The sequence below is a fragment of the Callorhinchus milii genome, unplaced genomic scaffold, assembly GCF_018977255.1.
Source record: "Callorhinchus milii isolate IMCB2004 unplaced genomic scaffold, IMCB_Cmil_1.0 Scaffold8, whole genome shotgun sequence".
NCBI lineage: Eukaryota > Metazoa > Chordata > Chondrichthyes > Chimaeriformes > Callorhinchidae > Callorhinchus > Callorhinchus milii.
Genome location: NW_024704749.1, coordinates 6,434,440 through 6,458,953, shown reverse-complemented (window position 1 = coordinate 6,458,953; position 24,514 = coordinate 6,434,440). Strand labels below are relative to the sequence as shown.

The following is a 24,514-nucleotide window of genomic DNA, read 5'->3' as shown; positions in this document are numbered from 1 at the left end:
GATGTGAAAGTCACTGTGTAAACGCAATGTGCTGTTGTTGGGTCCCTGGTTTGAGGCTGAGGCCGACTGTGTCCCTGGGTTCTCTGTCCCTCTGTTCCTGGAGGCTGTGAAGGTCTCTATTCCCGGCTGTTTCTCTGGGTCCGGCCTCTGTCCCTGGAATCTGTCTCTCCTTGGATTGAGGCTGTCACTCTCACTCTATCCCATACTCTCTCCCTCTCTATCTCTGTCCCCCCCACACTCTCTCTATCACTATCTCTCACAATCTCTCTATCACTATCTCTCTTATCCCCCACACTCTCTATCACTCTCTATCTCTGTCACTCTCTCTCACACTATCTCCAACCAACACTCTCTCTATCACTATCTCTCTATCCCCCACACTCTCTCTGTCACTCTCTCTCACACTATCTCCAACCAACACTCTCTCTATCACTATCTCTCTTATCCCCCACACTCTCTATCACTGTCCCCCCCACACTCTCTCTATCCCCCACACTCTCTATCTCTCTGTGTCCCCCCACACACTCTCTCTATCCCCCACACTCTCTATCTCTGTGTCCCCCCCCCACACTCTCTCTATCCCCCACACTCTCTATCTCTCTGTGTCCCCCACACACTCTCTCTATCTCTCTGTCTGTTCCCCCCCACACGCTCTCTATCTCTGTGTGTGTGTCCCCCCCACACTCTATCTCTGTCTGTTCCCCCCCCCCACACACTCTCTCTCTCTCTCTCTGTGTGTCCCCCCCCACACTCTCTCTCTCTCTGTGCCCCCCCCCCCCCCCCCACACACACTCTCTCTCTCTCCCCCACACTCTTCTCTCTCACTATCACCCTCTCCCTGTGGGCCCCCGGTGTGAGGCTGTGTCTCTCTGCCCCCCCCAGTTTGAATCTCCCGCCCCCGCTGTGTGGGGGTGAGGGTGGGGGTGGGGGTAAGATGGCGGCCTTGGCCGAGCTGCCGGACGAGCTGTTGGAGCAGATCCTGCGCTGCCCGGCCCTGGGCCCGCGGGACCTGGCCAGCGTCTGCCTGACCTGCCGCAGGCTCAGCGACGCCTTCCAGGGCCGCGGCTCCCTGTGGCGGCACAAGCTCACCCACAGGTGAGGGAGGCCCCCGACCCCACCCCCCCCCACGCCCCACCCCGCTGGGAGGAGAGAAATCCAGGCCCAGGCTTCCAACTCCGCAGCCGGCGGTTAGGCCTCGGGGGGAGAGGGAGAGGGGGTGTGGGGGTGTGTGTGTGGGGGGGGGGTGTGTGTGGGGGGGGGGTGTGGTGTGGGGGGGGGTGTGGGGGGGGGGTGTGGGGGGGGTGTGTGTGTGGGGGTGTGGGGGGGGGTGTGTGTGTGGGGGTGTGGGGGTGTGGGGGGGTGGTGTGTGTGGGGGGGGTGTGTGTGTGTGGGGGTGTGTGTGTGTGGGGGGGTGTGTGTGTGTGGGGTGTGTGTGTGTGTGGGGGGGGTGTGTGTGTGGGGGGGTGTGTGTGTGTGAGGGGGGGGGGTGTGGGGGGGGGTGTGTGTGTGTGTGTGGGGGTGTGTTTGTGGGGGGGGGGTGTGGGGGGGTGTGTGTGGGGTGTGTGTGTGTGGGGGGGGTGTGGGGGTGTGTGTGTGTGTGTGTGTGTGGGGGTGTGTTTGTGGGGGGGGGGTGTGGGGGGGTGTGTGTGGGGTGTGTGTGTGTGGGGGGGGTGTGGGGGTGTGTGTGTGTGGGGGGGGGTGTGTGGTGTGTGTGTGTGGGGGGGGTGTGTGGGGTGTGTGTGTGTGGGGTGTGTGTGTGTGGGGGGGTGTGGGGGGGTAGTGTGTGTGTGTGTGTGTGTGGGTGTGTGTGTGTGGGGGGGGGTTGTTGTCGGAGGGGGGGGACATTGGACCAGATGTGATAAGAAAGAAAGGGTTAACCGTTTCGGCCCTTTTCCTGTCGTGATAATCAGAATAATAATCGTAATAATAATTATAATCCTCGCACTTGACTCGGTGCCTTGTCAGCTCGCGGGCCGGAGGCGCCTCGAGAGCGCCGCGCCCTCGCCCCGCGGGCCGCAGCGGGGGGTCCGCGTCATCCGCGGGGGGGCGGAACGGGGCAGCCAATGGCGCCCGGGAACCCCCCCACACACACACACGCACACGTGCGCGCGCCACTGCACGCGCACCCCCCCAATCCCCTCCGCCCACCCACCCGCTCACCCACCCCACAAACAGTCGTGGATTAGGGTGACCGATCTTTCTTTGTGTGCGTGTGTGTGTGCGCGGGTATTACCCCCTCTCCACACCCGCCCCCCCACCCGAGAGCGCTCGGCCGATCGACTTAAACCTTCGGGAACGTTGAGAAATTCTGGACACCAGAACGTCGAGCCTTTTTTTTTTGTTGCTGCTGCTGCTGCTGCTGCTGTTGTTGTTGTGGTCGTCGCTCCTTCAATGTTACACTTTGCTTTCGGAAGTATAACCCGATTTTGTGGGTCGTGTGAGACGCTTGGAAAGTTTTTAAGACCAGCTCTCGATGTGAGGAGCCGCGAGGCTACGACAGCAATTCCCGCCGCTTGAGAAGTGCTTCGGGACGTTTCCGCGTAGCGCAAGCGCAAGGGTTATTGTGGAAGGTTTTTTTTTCTGCGTTCAGAACTATTAGGGTGCAAGGAGGTTGTCTGACGGGGGCAGTGATAGCAGAATTGTGGGTTTAGAATGAGAAAGCTTCAAGTGTGGAGATTGAAAGCCTCCCAACACATCCCGAGATACCCCGAACGTAACACAGACCGACGCATACATACATACATACAGACATACGCACACATACACCCTCCGCGCACACATGCATCGTACCGCACTAACCACCAATGAACAAACACACAGAGTAGCAGAAATGTAGAGTCCCAAAAATGTCTGTTTTTGATTACTCTTAGCTGCTCGTGAGCGGTATTGGAGGCTTTAGAGCAAGCTGCAGGGAAACGGGAGCCAAACGCTTTCGAGAAAAACGGATGATTATCAAGTTTTAATCATTTCAATAGTGTTTATAGTTATTTTTGATTTTGTAGGTGGCCCACACTGCTAAAACACTACAGTCGCACAAAACGTTATAACTGGTGGGAAGAATACAGAACTCGACATTCTGTTGGCTTGCAAGTGCGGAAAATTGTGGAGACATTTTCCAAACGCTTTTTTGCCAAAGAGGTTAGAGCAGTAAAATACATATTCTATACATATGTCGCCTTTGTGTGTGTGTGTGTGTGTAACTCCAATGTTAATGTCTGTCAGCCTGCCTGCCTGCTATGTGTAGCAGTTTGTTGATGTGTTGAAGTAAGCTGGTTTGCAACATAATTTTGTTGTAACTAAAGAGGAAAAGAGTTTTTTTCTCGCCTTTGGGAAGTCCTCCCGACGTGAAAGGCACTATACAGTAATTTGTTGTTGTTGTAGTAGCCCCTGTTAATTATGTACTGTAGATGTGACTATAAAGTTAACCCATGGGAAGCATATAGAAAAATTGTTGTTAACAAAACACATCATATGATTCATAGCTTGTTGATAGCGTTAAGCATTTTTAGGCCACATGTAGCCTGCAGAGCAGATAAAAGATAAGGCATGGAAATACACTATCGTTAAACCCTGGCTGTCCACATGTTTGTTAGCTTTTGAAATTATCGTACTTTTATCTTGTTGGCACGGGCCAAGTAGATATTGGTTGTAAAGTGGATCAGAAGTAAAGCCCTTTTTGACCCAATAAAGTGCGAGAAAAATGTTGATTTGGTTTTCGTTATTGTTGCAAACCCAGTGGCAAAGTGATTGATCGTGCGTCCTCCCAGGCCAGAATGTGGCACACTAACACAGTGCTGGCTTCTATTCACACAGCAGGTTCCTGTAGATGGTTTCAGAGACATTGAAGCACTTGATGGCCCGTGCCACTTTATTGAGGACGAGCTGGTGACGATTCTCAATATGGACAGAAGGTGAGTTAATTGAAGGTTGATAACCCCAGTAAAGGTTGACAGAGGACTCTCTACTACGTAATAATAGAACAGGGGGCGTCTGTCAAATTAAAGTTTTTCTTTCACGGGGTGAGTTTGAAATGGCAGTTCTAAATTAATAATAATACACTGCAAATAAATTATTATTTATTTATAAATTTATTTCAAGATTCACTCGTTTTCAAACCACTTCATTCCCTTGCACCTACCTATCCAACCTGCTTAACCCCCACTTTACCACCCGCTGCCTCCGCTCGGCTGGCTCCGGCCTCCTATTTGTCCTCCTGCCCTCCTTTCCACCATCGGTGGCCGTGCCTTCAGCCACTACACCCGGAAACTCTGGAACTCTCCCTCAATCCTTCCGTCTTTCCCCCTCCCCACCTTCAAATCCCACCTAAAGACTTTCTTTTTTGATCGTGTTTATCGTCACCTGCCCTCTCCCTCTCCCCCTGGCTTGTTATCAGACGCTCCAAGATGCTACTCCACATGAATTGCGCTATATAAATAATAATAATCACAGCGCCTTGGGACGTCCTCCCGACGTGAAAGGCGCTCAATAAATGGAATCTTGTTGTTGTTGTTGTAATAACAAATGCAAGTTGTTGTTGGTATATCCTGTGAAGCACTTTGAGACATCTCAACGATGTGATGAGGCGCTATATCAATTGCAAGGATTATTATTATCACAGCAACTGTTTTCATTATTGATGCATTTTTCTGGCAGGAAGTATCTGACTTCGAAATACTACACACGGAAAATCCTGTACTATATTCGTCAGAAGGACATCATGGAGAAATTGAAGGAATTTCTCTCCAATCCACCAGACATGCAAAGGTTGATAGAAGGTAAAAGTTTTTTTCCCCCACCCCCGCACATAGAATATGTATTTGTAATAATATTTCCGTAGTTGACTATAAAATATTAAAGAGGTTGGGACACTTCATATGTGGGTGCGAAGTAACAATGATCTGTGCTTTGCAGAAGCAAATGTTTCTTCCTCTTTTGATCGTTGTTAAGGTCGAGGACATGTTTTTGTTTAAAGAAATGAGCGATAAAGCCTGCACTGCAGTAGACAACCAAATTTGAATAATTCAGCAGAGAGAACCGCAACTTGTGTTTACATAGCACCCTTCAACATAGGGGAGCGTCTCAGAGTACTTTACAAGCATAGGGTTGGACTCCAAGCAAGGGACAGGGAAGAGGGGAAAGAGCACAGGCCTGTTCGAAGAGGTGACTTTTGAGATGGGACATAAAGGCAGGTACAGAGGGGATAGGGGCAAAGGAAAATAAATTGAGAGGCATGAAATTGATCGCATGCAAGATGTATTCAATATGAAATGCATGATCCAATACTGGGTGGGAGTAGAGGTGTGACTTCCAATGTACTTTGCTGACAGGCGCTGTGCTGATCGACCAATACTTAGATCCATTAGCAGAAACCTCCCTGGAGAGTATTCTGCGGGAGCTAAATGACATTACAGAGGAGGTGAAGAGAGTGCTGCGTTTAACAAACTCTTCTCACCCGAGCATCGCTGCGGACAGAGGTAAAAATGGCTGTGTGTGGTCGCACTGTTTGGGATCAGCATGCGCTTTTCTCCATATCTCATACCGCTAAAGGCTAATGGACCTTAACTTGGAATACTCTGGTGCTTCAGATACCTTTGGGAATCTGGAGTACCAATTGCACCTGTAGATTGGGTTGTCTTAGTGAGAAGATCTCTCTCATTTCACCCTCCCTCCCTCCCTCTCTCTCACTTTATTGCCATGCAGATGAAAGGTGATCTGAATGTTTAAAATGTGTTGTATCTATAGACAGAACTTGTTATCACACGTCCTGAGATATATAGTGCACGATAGACACACGATACACTTCTGGTGCGGACTGACCGACTTCCTTTACATGTGCAGGAAGTGGTATCATTTTTATTACATGGAGTCTGTCTTTATGGAACCTGCCCCCCGAAAAAAAATCCTTTGTAACTGGGTCCGACTGTGCTATACGTTTTGAAAGTGCATCCTGTGTCCATTCGACCCAGCCCTTTCTCTTTGACTCGTGCCTTCAGACGGTGACACTTTCATCGACAGTCTGGATCTCCAACGACAGGCGCTGGTCGCGATGAACTCCGTCCTGTACAAGCAGCTGAAATTTAGTGGGAATGAGGACAATTACCTCAAGCCTGTAAATTTCTACATTCACCAGGTATGTAAACTTCAAACACTGTTTCGAATCGTCATGAAATGCGCACTTCATTAAATTAAGTTAAACAGCAGAAACATTACTTCAGTGAGCCAGTAGTAAAAGTATGGAATAGGCGCACTAGGGAGACGATGGAAGCAGAAAGTGTTGTTTCTTTCAAGAATAATTCAGATAGATTTCTGTTAGAAAATAATATCTCGGGATACAGTATATAGTTCGGGTCACGACATGTCAAGCGACTACCAGGATGGTGGAAGGCGAACTGGATGGACCTCGGGGTCTTCTTCTGCCTAGCAAATTCATACGCTCTTATGGAAAGGCAGTGACTCCCTGTGCTTCTTTCCAGGTGCTTCGGGAAAAAGAAGGGATCCGCATCGCTCTTTGTGTGTTATATTCAACGATTGGCAGGAACCTTGGTATACGATTGGAGCCCGTGAGCTTTCTCGGCTATTTCCTTTTAAGATGGTGTCAGAAACCGGAAGGGTGAGAAAGGACTTGCTTTTAAACATCACTGTAAAATTTACTTCCCCCCAATAACAACAACTTGCATTTATCTAGCGTCCCTCACTCACATTAGCGTCCCAGAGCGCGTGACAGTGTTGTCAACTGTAGTCATTTTTATTACATGGAGTATGACTTAATATAGCCAGACAGCTCTATCAATGGTAAACTGCGCGGTTTTAGCTGGTTAGATTCCATAGTTTCCCAACGCGAACTCTGGGGTCCCCCAAGTCTTGCCTCTTGCCAACCATCACCTAATACTCTCCGGAATTTGGTACGCAGGATGCGTCTTGCCAGGGAGAGAGTGCGCATTCCATTCCAACAATCTATCTCTGGGTTTTCTAGGTGTAGGTGGGATGCATGGAAACCTCAGCTTTGGATACTCTTAAGCATGGTGATGGGTTTCTGCCTGTGTCAGACACCCGGCTGACCCCCAAAAAATAGACAAGTTGCATTAAAGAACTTGACGATTTTGAAATATACATTGATTTATCAATTGGCACTCTGTTCTTTACTCATGTGTAATCTTTCTGTTGCCATCATGTGGATGGTCTTTGATGCATTTTCAATCCATTGTAATGCTCTTCTTTTGCTTTTGCTTAGGAGCACCGATTTTCTGGACTATGTCTACATCGATGCCTTTGATAACGGGAAACTGTACACAGCAAAGGAGTGTGAATGTCTGCTTGATCAGCCAGTAGCCACCAGCTACTACAGTCCCACCAGCACCAAGAACATGCTGCTCTGTATGGCCACAAACTTGTTCCATCGGGGAAAGGAGTAAGAGATCATTTATACCTTCCTTGTCGGGTGGTGCTCCCAGTACTATCCCATCCCATTATTAATGTGCTAGACAACCAACCCTGCAAGCCAACCACTCATGGATAGGGTGATCCCAGCTGGACAAGCAGTGGGAAAGCTTGCCAGACAGTGATATCAATGGCAAGCAATGTGGTTTTAGCTGGTTAGACTCCAGCAGTTATACCAATGCACACTCTGAGGTCCCCAAGCCTTGGCTCTTGCCAACCTGCGCCTAATACTTTCTGGAATTAGGTAAACAGGATGCATCCCTCCAGTGCACATTCCATTCTAACAATCTATCTCTGAATTCCATGTGTAGGTCGGATGCATGGAAATCTCAGCTTGGTTTGGATACTCTTAAGCATGGTGATGGGTTTTCGCATGTGTCAGACACCTGGTTGACCCTCCCCCCAAAAACTTTTTATATTAATCAATAAACCAATTGCTATTATCATACCATTCATTATAATATAAGCACAGAATTCTAAAGTGAAGCACTTCCAGTTGAGTGTTTCCCGAAGGAAATATCTTTTCTTTCAAGATACGTTAAGATGTTTTTTAATTTAAAGAATTGTTTCTTTATAGGAATGCTAGCGACGAGTCTTACCAACTGCTAGGAAATACTCTTGATCTGTACGTCACCTTGACTACGATCGATTTGTGTCTCACCTTGACTCCTGATGATGTTCAGTACTTGATGCTGCCCGCCAGACTTTACTTTCAACTGGGGATTAATCCAGAAAAAGTAGGTGATGAACTATATTCATTGTAAGTAGTGATGCGGCTGTCTCAATTGTAGTCTCTCAAGTTCGCCGATGTTGCCACAATTGGAGCAAACCATAAAGAACATTGGAACCCGAATTGAGAAGTATTGGGCCAGTAATAATAATAATGATCAATGCATTTGATATAGTGCCTTAACATTGAGGCGTCTCAAAGCGCTTCACAGAACATGTTGTAAAATGAATTGACTGTGTATTTTGTGGGCGAAACCCGGCAGCCAATGAATAATTAACAACTGTAGGTGCTGAATGCAGTTCAATGCGTTTAATTATAAGTTGGTGTTTAGAACAGATTCTGTTCAGTGTAGTGACTGTGCATTCATAGGCAAACACAGCGGGCGGCCGATTTATGTACAGCAATATCCGATGAAGTGAATGACACCGCATTTTTTTAAGTCTTATTTTAATCTGGAAAAATTTGGGTTGGGACACCGGGAGAAAGTCCCTTCTCTTTTTGAACCGTCCCATGAGATTTTTAACATGGACCTAACAGCTTGGCATCTCTGACACTGTATCGGAATGTCAGCTTAGACTCTGGGCTTAATTGGCTCAGGACAGTTTCACAGCGCACCCGCACTTCTGCTCACACGTACTCTCCTCTTCAATTCCCACCTTTTTTTCGTAGGTCCTGGATATTCTTCAGCGAGTTCAGGTCATTGATCCCTCGCATCATAACGTGGGCCACATGATCCAGCTCACCTTGGAGCAGATAGCTCGCAAGAACCTGATGGCTGAACTTCAGATAAAACATCGCACAAACGAGAAACACCGAGAAGTCGCGTTTTCAGTGGGGTTGATTATGAAGCACAAAAGGTAATTTTGACTGCTATACACTGTGGTGCAGGTGTGTGTGTGTGTGTATATATCTTGCCACTGGCTAGCCAGAGATCACATTAGTTTTAATTAGTGTCAGAGAGGCAGATATTGACAAGTGACGGTAAATTTAAAATCTAACACCCTTGTTTGGGGATAAATAGTATTCACTAAAATACTGTTAATTATAAAGTGCGGATACATTGAGGCTCTTGTAGAGGGTGATGTTATCCATTGTGATTTTGGCTGGATCTGGGTAAAATAAAACTCACGTAAGTCTGATCTGTATAAGTTGTACAATCACCTAAGTCGTACATCTGCCCAAGTCCCGTTCAATAGTTTCTATTCTGTGCAAATAGGTTGTATTAAATGTATGCTGTCAACTGACATGACTTATGTGAGGTTTACTGCATTTGGGTTACTGGGTGTAAAAGGTGTGCGGTTACCTGGTGGTGCCTGGAATTTTTTTTGTCTGAGCCTACATTGTGAGTGTGGAGAGTGGGGTGTATCTTGTAATCACAAGATATCAATGGGGTGTATCTTGTAATCACACCATTTAGACCACTATCTGAGAAACTAGGCATGTTTTGCCATTTTTAATAAAAAACACTTTTTAAAAAAGATAATATCCGAGTTAACGTTAGTTGCTCCGTAGGTGCTAGAGAATTAATCGTTAGCTAGTCTTTAATGGATGGTGTTAGTAAAGTGATAAAAGGTGCAAGCAGACGTGCATTCTCAGGACATGTGTTTGATGGCATTGCAGGTATAGAATGCCAGCAGAGACGTTGGGCCGAATAGCTTTCTGCTGGGCCGAAATTTCTATGGTTCGATAACACAGAAAGGAATTTTTTTGATTTTTAATATTAAAAACTTTTCTTATGTTTTTACTCCCCACCCACTTTCTCTTTAGGTATGGTTATGACTGTGTGATATGTGGTTGGGATCCCAAGTGTATGATGGAAGTGAACTGGATGAGAAATATGGGAGTTTATAATCTACCCAATGGGCCCAATCAACCTTTCTACAATGTTCTTGTACAAGATGGTTCATGCAGATATGCTGCTCAAGGTAAATAAATTAATGAATTTTCAAATGTGTATCTGGAACATTGAACCTGTGCCCTCGATAAAACGGCAAATGAAGCTGATAATGCCAGTGTGTTGGACTTGACATTTTACCCTACAATCATTTGGTCTGTTGTGTGGTGTAATGTTTAAGAGCACTCGCCTCACAAGCGAGAGGACCTGGGCAAAATCTAAGTAAAGTTTCCTTACTCCACACACCTCTGTTTACCTAGCAATAAGTAGGAGACTGGATGTTAGTCTCAAGATGTCTCAGGCGCTATATCAAATTCTATTCTCAATTCATTCCCCTGCTCTTTCCTCACAGCCCATTATCATTGCTGAGAAGAAGTAAAAATGTTTCTCTGCTGTCTGTAAGTGGCAATGTTTATGAGTGGCAAGTATTGCACGTTTAACCCTGTGTATTTGTGTTGTGTGTGTGTGTGTGTGTGTGTGTGTGTGATGTTTTTGTTTCAAAACAGAGAATTTGGTTTATAACCCAGCGCCGTTGGAAATCGGCCATGAGAAAGTTGGCCGCTATTTCTCAGAGTTTACCGGCTTTCACTATGTCGCTAACGTGGAGCTACAGATGCAATACCCAAGTGACCTGGCCTCGACGTCGCAGACTGTTCAGAGGGTGTATGGTTGCATTTGATTCATTCTTTAGGAAGGAAGCGTTGCAGCAAGAGCGGTTTCAACTGCCGGGAGAGCAAAGCAGGAAGCCAGAGACATTTTGTGGTGGAACGCCCATTAACGCAGGGTTGGTAATGTGCTGTCAGTGTCCCATTGCAACCCTTTTTCAAGTGCTGTCATTTTGCTGGGCAGTACTAATTCACAGCGAGCATTTGTATATTTAATGGGAAAGGCAGATGCAGAAGATGCATTGGATTTTCAATTGCCGGTGACTAGTTTCTGTATGGGAAGGTGGGAGGGAGGGGGGGGAATTGTGTATTAGCAGTAATAGTGATTTACTTTGTATAAACTATGATGTGAACTGTATCTATCGCTAAATATTTCCCAGTTTTTCCATAGAAAATTATAACCTGTTGAGATAAATAAAGTGCCTGATCGTATTTGTTTGTCATCGATTTTCTTTTTATTCCACGGAAGATTATTGCCTATATTGTCTGGGGTGGGGTTGGGGGGGGATAAGTTGTATCTCTTTTCATGAGATCATATACTCTTTTTACATTAGACATTTAAAGTATTTGTGTTCGGCTTGGGATACCAGGATTGTTTTGCTGCGTTGTTTCAATGGTGCTGTATTGTAAATTACATCAGTCTGGGGTTATTACAGAGTAATTGGGAGAGCTTAGAGGATATTTCACCACTGCTCTCTGGAAGTTCGTCACAGTCTCCTCGCCTTGTTTCCTCTCTTCCTGCTTTCAAAACCCACTTTAACACTGGTCTGATCGAAGGTGTGAAATTGCGGCAATGCACATAATTCAAGGAGGAAACCATTGATTCTAGAATTGCACATTTTTTTTTGTCGAGGGCGAGAAATAAAAAGCAATGAGATGATGAAGCCCCGCAAACAAAGCGTTGCTCCCTGGAAATGCGATCTGTTCAGTGTCTTCGGAAATCCTTTAGTTTATTTTGTGGCTGTTAACATTTCGGCCACCGACGTGAAATGTGTTCTCGTTCATTTTCCTGGGCCTGGCGTCAGTCTCTCTTGCTACTTACACATGGTGGACGTGTCCATATTTAAAAAGCGAACATGCATTTTAGATTCTATCTTCATGTCCTTCATTATCTGCAAGAGAAAACCAAGCCGCTCGGTAACCTTTAAGAGTAGTTACAAAGGATGTTGATGACTGCAGCATTCTGTAGACACATTATCATGGACCACTACTTAAATTTCACTGACAAAATATTTGTGCCGCACTGACTTGTACTTATACTGCCATCATAATGTGTTTTCTTTAGCCTTCTGATTTACGTGCAGTTCAAACTGGAATGTTAAGTGGTGACTTTCAAGGCTTGTTACTATGAGCTTTTTGTGTTAAGCTTTGCTTAGCTTACAGTGTGTTTTTTCACAGTGGCTTTGGAAGTCATTTTTACAGAGAAATTTGAGGCATCACAAACCTTAAGGAAGTCTTCGAATGTGATTCCTTCATATATTTGGTCGGGTGTCTGGAGAAATGAAATCGAGAATTGATACAAGTTGAAATTGTTCATGAATGGTTCTTAATGTAATGAAAAGCCGAACTGTTTTGGCTTCTGCTCCTAAACTCTCAGTAAATCTTCTGCCTATCTTTTGTCCTGAAGAATTTCCCTTTTTTTTCTCAGACTGCTTTTTATGTAGATCCAAAATACATTTTTCGTTGTCAAATCTTAACACACAGAAGCCTTAACTCCGAGTTAGCATTCACTGTGGAAAAATTCCCCTTGCAAAGTTGTACTGGAATGTCCATAGCACATTCTCAGAACATTCCACAATATGTCCTATTATTAGCCAGCTCTAAATACATCTTGCTTATTGCTTTAAACTCCTCTGTTTTCGACCGTCTAACAGTAACTTAATGCACTGCAGTGATTTAGTGATTGAAGCGCTTTGAGATCCCTCAACGATGTGATAAGGTGCCATGTCAAATGCAAGGAATATTACTATTATTACGTCTGCATTGAATGGTCAGCGGTTGATTCACTGTTCAAGGTATCTCTCTACTGACAGAATATAGCCCTTTGACCCATTTGATCACCTTCCAGAATACATGCCCTTTTGTCCTCCCAATACAGCATCCAGCTGTTTCTTAAATAAGTCCCAACATCCTGGCTTCCACCATCTTTCCTGAAAGGTGGGAGCAAATCACTTGTGGCCCATTCAAACAACAACAAAATTACGTTTATAGAGCGCCTTTCACGTCGGGAGGACGTCCCAAAGCGCTGAACAATCAGGTGTCGGGGTCCGAGCATGGGGGAAGGGTGGTGTAGGCGTGAGGGAAGACAGAGAGGTGGGAGGATGACCAAAGGCACGGTAGAAGAGAAGGGTCTTGAGACCGGCCTTGAAGGAGACAAGGGAGGAAGCGAGGCAAAGGGACCATGGGATGGAGTTTCAGAGTATGGGGGCAGAGAGGCTGAAAGTCCGGCCACCGATGGTTGGGCAGGAGACATGGAGCAGGCGGATCCCGCTGAACGAAGGGAGTGGGCAGGTTGGTAGGGAGTCAGCAGGTCAGAGGATCTGCAGCTTGTGATGGGAAGAGTCAAAACTCTTAGGGGCTTTCAAGGGATGTTTTCTAATGTTATTAAAAAGCTGATAACATGACTCTTTAATCAGATCAGAAACAGCAACACCCAGTGTGGAAGTGATGCACAATTACTAAGTGTGCAAGGCTGGAACTCTGCCACCAACTGTCTGCGTGAATGGTTCTGATTCGGTGCAATGTCGAGTAGTATTAAGGGGAGTATAAATCGAGCCTTCTTATCCGAAAGCAGCCAAGGTTTTTTGTGTATTTCGCTCACTTTACAATGTATTCTGTGAAGTGCTCTGAGACATCTCAATGACATGAGATGGAGCTGCATTGCTGGTTAGACTCCAGCAAGCCTTGGCTCTTGCCAACCTGCATCTAATACTTTCCAGAATTGGATAAACAGGATGTGTCCCTTCAGGGAGAGAGATTGCGCATTCTATTCCAATAATCTATCTCAGGAATGTGTAGTTGGGTTGCGTGGAATTCTCAGTTTGGTTTGGGTACTTTTAAGCACGGTGATAGGTTTCCGCATGTGTTAAGACACCTGGTCGACCCCTAAAAAACATCAAATGCATGCATTATTTTTATTATTGTTATTATTAAGCTCCCAAAGCAGTATACACGCAGAGTAAGACCATGAGAAATATCCTGCTGTGCCAATTAGTACTTGTTTTTGCATTTAAAAAGTTCCCTGAAGTAGCAATCCAATGTGTTTAACATTCCTGGCAAGCTGTCAACCTTTGGTTCTAAATATAGGAGAGTTTCAGGGAATTCTCATGTTTTGCACTGGTTGCATCAGGCCTTTCCCACACTGGGGACTGTTGTTATGATAAGTGTTAAGCTCTGCCATGGAGCAGAACACTGCAGTCATTGAAAGTGAGTTTCCCCGAGTTGGGGGAGAGAGTGAAACAAGGGAGTTGTGGCACTGATTAACCAGGCAGGCAGGTCGGATTCCTCTGCAACTTCTAATCCACCTACAGCCAACCTGTGCCTCAATACCTTTCCTGAAACAGGCAATCAGTCCCCTCAGCACAACATCGATGACTTGGTGAGTTTATGCAGTGAGCAGCTGAATGATCTCTACTATGTTCGATCCTGATCTGTGTTGAGTTGGTTGATTGTAACTTGGGCAAAACTAAGTTGGTGAAACAATTTGCCTTCAATGCCATTGGGTTAGAGTAAAGGTTGTGTATTAAAAGAAATTACCTATGTTCTTGCTCCTATTCATTCTTTAGCACCCCTCTCCTCCTGTTCCCAGGCTTTTAGACCAGGCACCAGGGGGCAACTTTTAATAATGATGATAATAATAATCCTTGCATTGGATACAGCGACTTATGTTGTTGAGACGTCTCAAACTGCTGCACAGAATACATTGCAAGGTGGATTGACTGTATTTTGTGGGCGAAACGCGGCAGCCAATTGCGCACAGCAGTGTCCCACAAACAGTCTGGGAGTGAAATGTACTGTATTTTATTCTCTGAACTCATGCCTCTTCCGCCACAATAATCGCAGAACTAATCTCACTGCTCTCAGTGGTTCTGGATAAGTGACAGAGGTCCTTCACTGTACAAAGAGAATATAAATAACCTCTACAAATAGTGTGAGCCATCAAGACTTGTGGCTTGTTATTCTTATTTGTGTCTTAACCTCTTCCCGTCCATTTTCAGAAGCAGGATGAGGTTGGTCAACTTATCAAGCCTTGATCATTGCTCGTCCTTCCTTTCCTGGAGCGAGCTGCTCTGTTCTCCGTTCCCCGCTCTTTCTCCTTCACCTCTTCTTATCATTGCTTTGCCAACAAGTGTAATTCCTTTTAAGCAGTGATGTGGCTTCAGTCATCCTCCTACCCCTACACTCCCTGCCCTCCACCCCTCCTGATCCCAAACCCCAGCTTGAATCCAAATCGCTGACTGTCCAGGGCCTTGGGACATCCTCCTGACATGAACGGTGCTATACAAATGTAATTTGTTGTTGTTGTTGACTTAGGAACCATCAGTTCAGTCTTTTGAACCTGTTCCACCATTTTATCTGTCGAAGACAAATCTTTTAATCCCATTTCCCTGCCCCTTTTCCCCCAAATTCCTTAATACCCTAACAGTAACGGGGCATTCAACCCAACTAGTAATACTACTCCAGATGAATCTCCACTCCTCTATTCCCTTCTCCCTCACAATGTCCCAGGTATCTAGCCCATGGTGCTTGGGTATGGATATGGTGCTAACCATTTGTCCCACGCAGATGTTAGCAGCTTCTATCATTGCAGCATCAGCGATGGAGGAAGATGTGTTCTCAGTGGTTGTTTTCTTGCACAACAATTCATCTATCACCTGAGGGGAACAAGAGATCTATCAGAGAATGACTATGATTGCTGCATTTGATACAGCTCCTATTAACTTTGAAACATCCCAAAGGACTTTGCAGGTACTGTATTCGCCGTCAGATGTATTGACTGCGTTTCTGTAAGCAAACCCGGCAGCCAGTTTGTGGACAGCAATGTCCCGAAATAGCCAAGAAGCGTATCACCATTTTTATTCCAGAGGATTGAAGGCCAGGACACTGGGAAAAAAACTATTTTTGAACAGCTGATGGGACTTTTAACGTCCACCTGAACTAGGCAGATGGGACCTTGGTTAAATTTTTGATTGAAGGATGGTACCTCCAACAACACAGCACTGCACTGCAATTAGTGAGGTCAAAAGACCTCACGTGGGGCTTACATTAGAATTCGTTAGAATATACAGCACAGAAACAGGCCATTCATCTTCTCTTTGAGAATGGGGGTTGTCTTGTCGAACATGGAGAGAAGAGAAATGTCTTGTGAGCAGTCGGGTTATTATTAAACAATCCACGACTGTTTGTGGGACACTGCTGTGTGCAATTGGCTGCCGCATTTCACCCACAAATATACGGTCAATTCACTTTACAGTCTATTCTTTGAAGCGCTTTGAGATGCCTAGAAGACATGAAAAGCGCTATATCAAATACAAGGATTATTATTATTATTATTCAGCCCAACTGGTCTACTCCAGTGTTTATACTCCACATGAGCCTCCTCCTGCCCTTCCTCAATTAAGCCTTCAAGCATAACCTTCTATTCCCTTCTCCCTCATGTACCTATCTAGCTTCCCCTTCAATACATCTACGCTATTTACCTCAACAACTCCTTGTGGTAGCATGGTCCACATTCCCACTACTCTCCGTGTGAAGAAATTTCTTTTAACTTCCCTATTTGATCTATTTGTGACTATTTTGTATTGTTGTCCCCTGGTTTTGGTCTCCCCCACAAGTGGAAATATTTTCCTTATGTCTACCCTATCAAAACCTTTCATCATTTTAAAGACCTCTATCAAGTCACCCCTTACCCTCGTCTTTTCAAGAGAAAAGACTCCAAGTATATTCAGCCTTTCCTGATAGGTATAACCTCTCAGTTCTGGGATCATCCTCGTGAATCTCCTTTGCACCCTCTCCAGTGCCTCTACATCCCTTCTATAATGTGGGGACCAGAACTGCACACAGTATTCTAAGTGTGGTCTAACCCAGATTCTATAGAAGTTTACCATAACTTCCCTCTTTTCATTTCTATCCCTCTAGAAATGAATCCTAATGCCTGGTTTACCTTTTTTATGACTTATATATAATAATAATAATAATAATCCTTGCATTTGATATAGCGCTTTTCACGTCAGGAGGACGTCCCAAAGCGCTTCACAGAACACACTGTAAAGTGAATTGACTGTATATTTGTGGGTAAACGCGGCAGCCAATTGCGCACAGCAATGACCCACAAACAGTCGTAGATTGAAAATGACCAATTTAATTATTGTTTTTAGTTTTGGAGGGATTATTATTATTATTAACCTGCGTTGCTACTTTTAGTGAATTGCGTATGTGTACCCCTAGATCCCTTTGCTCCTCTGCCCCATTTAGGTTTTTATTTTCCAGGCTTGAACCCACAACCTTCTAACTCATAGGCGAGAATGCTAGCGACTGAGCCAGGCTGGCTATCAAGCGACTGAGCCAGGCTGACATAGATCAAATGTGACAAAAGGGTTTTCATCATCCAAACCTCTCTTGCAAAGTGCTAAGGTTTGTAAGTTACTGCTGGTTTGTGTCAGACAATGGGAGAGCCTGACTGCAGTGCATTTTTGTACTCTCATAATGAATCAGCAGAATTTGAAACTCATGTTAAAAATAAAGGAAGAACCTTTACCTGTTTTAGTTCTCTCAAAGAAATTTTCCCGTCCTGGTCGGTGTCGTACATGTTAAATAAAACTGGAACAAAACACATTCTGAATTAATGCCAAGTGAGGCTTTATCCTGCCATGTGTGATCAGCCTCTGTTTACCTGGCAGTATGTAGGAACCCGGTTATCAGTCGGTTGGCAGATTCCTGTCCGGAGGTAATAATCTCTCCCGAAAAATAAAATTAATAATTTAGCCAATCAATTCATGACTGTTTGTGAGACATGGCTGTGTGTAATTGGCTACTGTTGTTTCGCCCACAAAATACACAGTCAATCCACTTTACAGTATATCCTGTGAAGTGCTTTGATACGACATGATAAGGCTCTATATCAAATGCAAGGATTATTATTATTATCACGTACTACGCAGTCAGTTTCTCAGCAGGGCCCTGCAGGGAATAGCCCTGCTTATAGACTTGAATGCCAGTCGCACCACAATACTAAACATGAACAAGATAACAATGCATCACAACCCTCATTGACACTCATTAAAGAAAAACAGCTCCCAGATGTAGTAACAAACACGCAAGTGAATAGCACAAGTGACGTGTTCTTCCTTTCTGAGAATAACTTTGCAGCTCAGCGACAATGATTAGTGAGACCGCATGTTTCTTGTTAAAAAAAATGGATAATTAATAACAGCTGTAAGTTTCCAGGAATTCAAATTCCCAGGCACAAGGTCTCCTGTTGATCTCCCACAATGTCACTGATGACACGGGGCAACATTTTTGACAGGTGAACTTGTCAGTAGACCGTCACAAGTCAGGGACAGAGAAATCAGATGCACAACAATTGCAAGCATTCTTGTGGAGGAGGAAACAGTAGACAGAGATAGGCAGAGAACGTGGGCGGTGAACGTGTACAAGGGATTAGGTGAAAGGTGGGGTTGATGCGATTAAAATATCTGCCACGATTTTAAAAAAAAATCTGGTGGAACAGGCTTGACGGTTTGAATGTTCTTGTTTTTTATGTGTTCCTAAAAGCTGAAGCCAGGGGTGTGGGTGGGGAGTGGGAAATATGAAACAAGCAAGGAACATGGCAACGCAATTCAAATTTATGACAGATGCAAGACAAACATAATTTGAAGAGCAAATACCAGTGATGTTATGTTGTTAGTCAGTGGCTCGGGAAATCCTCTTGATGTGATAGGTGCTTTATATAAATGCAATTTCTTGTTGCTGTTGTTTTAAACTTGGAACAGAATCCAGTCTTAATTTGGAAAACAATATGCTGCAGCTCTTATGATAATAATAATAATAATAATCATAATAATCCTTGCATTTGATCTAGCCCCTTATCACATTGTTGCGACATCTCAAAGCGCTTCACAGAATATACTGCAAAGTGAATTGACTGTATATTTTGTGGGAGAAACGCGGCAGCCAATTGCACACAGCAGCGTCCCACAAACAGTTGTAGATTGAGTGGCCGAAATGTTTTTTTTTGGATGGGATTATTACCCCTGGAAAACGATTGCTGGGTAAAGAGAGTAAGGAAACTTGCCTGACTCTTCGCCCTGCCCAGGAATCGAACCCGGCGTCCTCTCGCTTGCAAGGCGAGTGCGCTAACCACGGCAGTACTCGTTAAAGAAAATAAATCAGATTATCCCAGACTGATTGGGTGGGACGAGGTGTGGAGAGGGGCGCGAAGCATGTCTGGGGATGTGGGGGAAGTACATCAGATACCAGCTCCTTACATCTCAGCTTCTTTCTGTTGCAATCATCAAGTTCTTCCTTCCCATGGTTTTCGTCCATGTGCTGGAAAAACGACAGGATGGACAAAAAGTTCTCGAAAGTGATTTCCTCCACAGTCTCACCAGACCTCAGACCCAAGTTTCTGGGATAACAATGTAGAGAGTGGGAAGAAATTGCACACTGTAAAACCAGAAAGGTCCTGCAACTTTTTAACCTCCCTCTATTCTGTCCTGTCTTCATTGAGACGTCTCAGAGCGCTTCCCAGAATATACTGTAAAGTGAATTGACTGTGCGTTTTGTGGGAGGAACACAGCAGCTAATTTCGCACAGGGTTGTCCCACAAACAATCTTTTTTATTATTTTTGTGTGGGGGGGGGGTGCTGTTGGGGAATTATTACCCCTGGAAAAGCAATCCACTGATCGACTACTTTACCGCTAGGTAAACAGAGCGATGTGGAGTACTTAACGTCTTGCCCTGCCTGGGAATCAAACCCAAGTCCTCTCGCTTGCAGGGCGAGTGCTCTAACTACTACACTACAGGACTCTGTTCTTGGATAATTATCCCACTTGGGTTAAACAAATGGCTTACCTGCTGTCAAAAAATGCTTTGATAATTCTTGTCTTAATGGGATTATTCTCCAGGTCTGGCACACTCTCAAAGCTATTTTTGCTGTGAATATAAAAGTTAAACCAGTGCCTTTATAATAGACAGGTAGCACACTGAAATCAGTTCAAATTTAACACATGAACCTTTGTAAACTGAATTCGAACATTACCTCATTGTGGGTTTCCCATCGCTCAGGTGCATGAATCTTTTGTGTAGAATTTCAATTTGTTCCGACGTGACTGATCACAGCAAAGTAATGCTAAGTGTGAGACATTACATCCATACACAGAATAACTTATAATAATCCTTGTATGTGGCATTTTGTATCCTCTCAACAACAAAAACAAATTACATTTGTCCAGCATCTTTCTGTGGGGGCAGAGAGCCTGAAGGCCTGACCACCGATGGCGGGGTGGGCAGGGCGGAGGACAAATAGACAGTCAATCCACTTTATAGAATATTCTGTAAAGCGCCTTGAGATGTCTCAACAACGTGCTAAGGCGCTGTATCAAACACAAGGATTATTATTTAAGTGCTCCGAGACACTGCCCACGTAAAGCTCGCTGTATAAATGCAAGTTGTCATTGACATTGAACTGAGGTCCTGTCTGCCTGTTAAAGTAGACCTCATAGCACTAATCACAAGGGGAAGGGAGTTTCTCCCGGTTTCCTGGCCAACAATCTTCCAGATTAAAAACGAAGTGGTCATTCCCTTCATGGCTGTTTGCGCCTTGAGCAAATGGCCTGCTGCCTTTGTCTACAAAATTACACAGTCACTACACTTTACAGTAAATCCTGTCAAGTGATTTGAGGTGTTTTGACAGCAATGATAAGGCGCTATGTCAAATGCCAGTGCAAGTGTACCGACAGCGTTTCGAGCCACGGGAGAGAGCGCTACCAACTGAGCTAAGTGTTAAAACTCAGGAAACTCCACCTGTTTCCTGAGTAAAGAGAAATAAGACACCAGATAACACATTGTTTCTCTTTTTTCACTTTATGAAAATTATGAAATTTTAATAAAGCTTCCTGCATTTGCGTTTTCATAGCTGGGAGGGAGGGAGGGACGAGGAAGGAAAAAAGCTATGCAGAGATACAGAGAAGCTATTTCCTCTGGTGGGGGAAATCCAAAACAAAGGGGGCATAGCCTTAAAATTAGAGCTAGGCCATTTCAAAGTGAAATCAGGAAGCATTTTTTCACTCAAAGAAATCTGTAATTCTCTTCCCCCAAATTGCCTTGGATGCTGGATCCTTCCACACTTGGGGGTGGGAGAGAGGTGGGGGTTGGGGGGGGGGTGGGAGGGGGTGGTGAACGATGAGAAGCTCTTTGAAATGAGACGTCTCAACGACGCGATGAGACGTTAAACCGAGGTCCCATCAGTGCATATTCAGACTTTTTGTCAAAGATCCCAAGGCATGATTGGAAGGGAGTTTGTCCTGGCTAATCAATTGTAGTAATAGTAATAATAATAATAATAATAACAACAATAATCTTTGCATTTGATGTAGCACCTCATCACGTCGTCGAGACGTCTCATTTCGAAGCGCTTCACAGGGTATATGGTAAAGTGAGATGAGTGTATTTGGTGGGCAAACCATGGCAGCCAATGCTGCACAACAGTCTTCCACAAACAGTCGTGGATTAAGTGATCAGATTTTCTTTTTAATGTTTTTTTAAATCAATCCACCTATGTTATTATTATTATTATTATTATTATCATCATCCCAGGGGCTAAGCAAGATTGTCCCTGGAAACAATCTGCACATTAAAATGCAGGACAGATACAACAACAGGAAAGGCAGACAGGCAGATGACATTGAAGTGAAATAAGAGTGGGGCTCTCACGAATGGTCACTAATAAAAAAAAAAGAAGCAAAACAGCAACGAAACCAATTAACCACAAAGACTAGAGATGCAAGAATAAAGCAGGCAGGAAGTTTAGCTCTCTGGAGAAATTGTGTGTTTAGTCCCTGTTGCAACGTTAAAATTAACAGCAATGTGCAGTGCGAAGTTGCACAATATTGGCAAATCGAGTCGAGAAAAGTTCAAGAAACTTGTGAAGTTTCTTGCCCAGTGTTTGGGGTGGTGGGTTATTGTTGACTAGGACACTGGGGCAGAGCTTTTTGCACCCTAAGTCTCCCTTGTCAACCCTCTTTTCCCCCACAAACAACCTCCTAATGACATTGAAACGACAGTGTTAAGAGTTTTTTTTGGCTTTACTTACAGTCTGTCTTGTCCATCAGTCTTTTGATTTCGATGTCTGGCAAGGAGTGTGCAGATCCCATTTTCCTTTTCTCTTCCAGAAACCTTCTCCCTTTCCTCTCTTTGCTCTCCTTTTCCACACAGGTCTGTCTACAGCAGAAAACTTCACCAACTTATGTAATAGAAAGAGAGAGAGAGAGAGAAAGAGAGAGAGAGATCTTTAAAGCCCAACAGCTCCTCCCAAAGTTGAGATGAGCTTCTGATATTGGTAAAACAAAATCAAATGTATGTAAGATGAAGGCACGATTGAGTTCTGGGTTTGCTGATACGATGTGACTGTAACTCAATGACATAACTTACTCCTTTGACAATCTACATGAGGTGCAAATCCCACTGAACTTTCCCAGAAATTTGATTTGAATTGTTTTGTAACGATTCTGCTGGGTCCTATCACCCCTATCTGACCTAACTTCTGCTTTTTTTTATTTGGGCACACACACCCATCAGATGCATCACAGTTTTAGTTATTGGGAAATAATAATATTATTATTGGTAAATTTAAGATGATTGGGCAAAAGAACCAGCGGGGAGAATTTTGTGTATTTTTTTTTCACGCAGAGAGCTGTTAGTGATCTGGAATGCACTGAAAGGGACTGCAGTGGAAGTAGGTTCCATCCATAGCAGCTTTCAAAACGAAAAATTTCGGAGGGCGGTGGGGTAACAGCAGAAGACTAATGAGACTAGTTGGGTAGCTCTTTCAAAGAGCCGGCACAGGCATGATGGGCCGAACGGCCTCCTCCCGTGCCGTAAGATTCTATGAATAATATTCCTTGCATTTGATATAGCGCCTTATCGCACTGTTGAGCCGTCTCGAAGCACTTTGCAGGATGTACTGTGAAGTGGAGTGACTGTGTATTTTTTGTGGGCCAAACACAGCAGCCACTTTGTGCACAGCAATGTACCACATAAGCAGTGAAAGTGAGCGACCAATTTTATTTGGGGTGGGGTGGTGGGGGAGAGGTGAGAGGAGGGGGCGATTGTGGGGGAAGGGTTGTTGGCCTGGACACCGTGAGAGAGAGAAACTCCCTTCTCTTTTTGAATAGCGCCGTGGGATGTTTAACATTTACCCACATGATCAGCCAGTCAGGACCTCAGTTTAACGTCTGATCCGCAGTGGTTTATGAAAGCCAGTTTCCGCAATGTCCTTCACTGCAGGATTTTCAGAACAATAACTTGTGAGATGATGCAATTGGGCACTTGTTCAAGTCGGGTCTTGGTTTGTACCGAGAGAGAATGAACATTGTGACAGGACAACTTCCCTTTGATCCGAGGACCTTTCTCCAGCAGAAGAGACTTTCACATCATTAGTTTGGCGTCTGGCTTGGGTTCAATGCTGGAGACAGGAGCACAGAGCTCTAACTTACTGTGCTGTCCAGTCATCCATAGCAGTGGGCACTCCTCCAATGCCCTCCTCGTTGATCTCACCATCTCCACTCCCCACAAACTGCAACTGATTCAGAACTCTGCCGTCCGTATACTCACCCAGACTAAACTCCGTACCCCCCGTCCATCACACCAGCCCTCGCCAGACTCTACTGGCTCCCTATCACAGAACGGATTGATTTCAAGATCCTCTCACTCGTCTTGAAACCCCTTCGAGCCCTGGCACCTCCCTATCTCTCCGACCTGCTTTCTCCACACTCCCTCCTCTTGTCAAACAGCTTCGCGCTGCCTCCGCTCGGCTGGCTCTGGCCTTCTGCTTGTACCTCGTTCCCCACTCCACTGCACCATCAGCGGCCGCACTTTCAGGCACTACTCCCCGAAGAATAGGAACTCTCCCCCAATCTCTCCGCCTTGCCCCCTCCCACCTTACCCTCTTTTAACATCAAATCCTTTCCATTTAACACGTTAAATCACACAGGTCCAACGCTCCGTGCTGACGCCCTTTTGTGAGTCTGTTTAAAGCTGTTGCACTGTTTTGGGGTTTCCGAATCTGCAGTTCTGTTTACAGATAAACAAGTTGCGACGCGTGTCTTTTTTGTTTGTGTTTAAGTTCTTCAGAGGCAGAGAGAGAGAGAGAGGGGGAGAGAATCAGGATGATAAAGATCTACACATCTTGTTTCCTGACCGATGATTCCCCAGATAAACTTGCCTTTCATTTGATTGTTTGTTGTTTGTGGGGCCTTGCTGTGCAGAAGATCGCTCCTACCTCTTCCTCCAGATACACGGTCACTACACGAGACGTGACTCAAATTCCCTGTGAAGGGCTTTGAGACGGTATCACGTGATAGCAGCTGAAGCAACCCATGAAAAGCGCTCCGGGACGCTACCTGGCGTGAAGGGCGCTATATAAATGCAAGTTGTTGTTGCTGAATGAAAAAGAGCCACAGCTAAAGTGGCAATCCTACTCACCCGTAATTCCACCTGGTCTCAGCCCGTAGCACCCTTTTTGTGTTACTCCATTTCACAGTAAATCTTTCCGACGTGATAAGGCGCTA

The 24,514-nt window shown here is 45.0% G+C and overlaps 2 protein-coding genes across 6 annotated transcripts; one reads left to right on the top strand and one right to left on the bottom strand.

Moving 5' to 3' along the window:
• The first annotated feature begins 874 nt into the window (after window positions 1-874).
• Window positions 875-11,158, top strand: fbxo21 (F-box protein 21). Of its 2 annotated transcripts, none has more exons than XM_042337324.1 (12): window positions 875-1,095; window positions 3,003-3,138; window positions 3,814-3,911; window positions 4,654-4,775; window positions 5,328-5,474; window positions 5,994-6,130; window positions 6,474-6,610; window positions 7,232-7,408; window positions 8,015-8,174; window positions 8,837-9,024; window positions 9,935-10,092; window positions 10,568-11,158. In XM_042337324.1, exons 1-12 carry the CDS (start codon window positions 935-937, stop codon window positions 10,738-10,740), a joined length of 1,794 nt encoding a protein of 597 aa, XP_042193258.1. In that variant the 5' UTR covers window positions 875-934; the 3' UTR covers window positions 10,741-11,158. The 2 variants fall into 2 exon arrangements, with proteins under 2 accessions (XP_042193258.1, XP_042193259.1); XM_042337325.1 differs by lacking the exon at window positions 875-1,095 and adding an exon at window positions 2,341-2,475.
• On the bottom strand, window positions 11,159-22,586 carry tesca (tescalcin a). 4 transcript variants are annotated; one of them, XM_042337326.1, is made up of 9 exons: window positions 22,377-22,487; window positions 22,039-22,188; window positions 19,987-20,056; window positions 19,800-19,907; window positions 19,213-19,352; window positions 17,484-17,545; window positions 15,496-15,600; window positions 12,171-12,218; window positions 11,159-11,838 (listed from the first exon to the last, which is right to left on the bottom strand). In XM_042337326.1, the coding sequence occupies exons 2-9, from the start codon at window positions 22,097-22,099 to the stop codon at window positions 11,761-11,763; spliced, it is 672 nt and encodes a 223-aa protein (XP_042193260.1). In that variant the 5' UTR covers window positions 22,100-22,188; window positions 22,377-22,487; the 3' UTR covers window positions 11,159-11,760. The 4 variants fall into 4 exon arrangements, with proteins under 4 accessions (XP_042193260.1, XP_042193262.1, XP_042193263.1 ...); XM_042337328.1 differs by having other exon boundaries at window positions 19,800-19,880; window positions 22,377-22,483; XM_042337329.1 differs by lacking the exon at window positions 12,171-12,218 and having other exon boundaries at window positions 22,377-22,586.
• Between the last annotated feature and the right edge of the window lie 1,928 nt (window positions 22,587-24,514).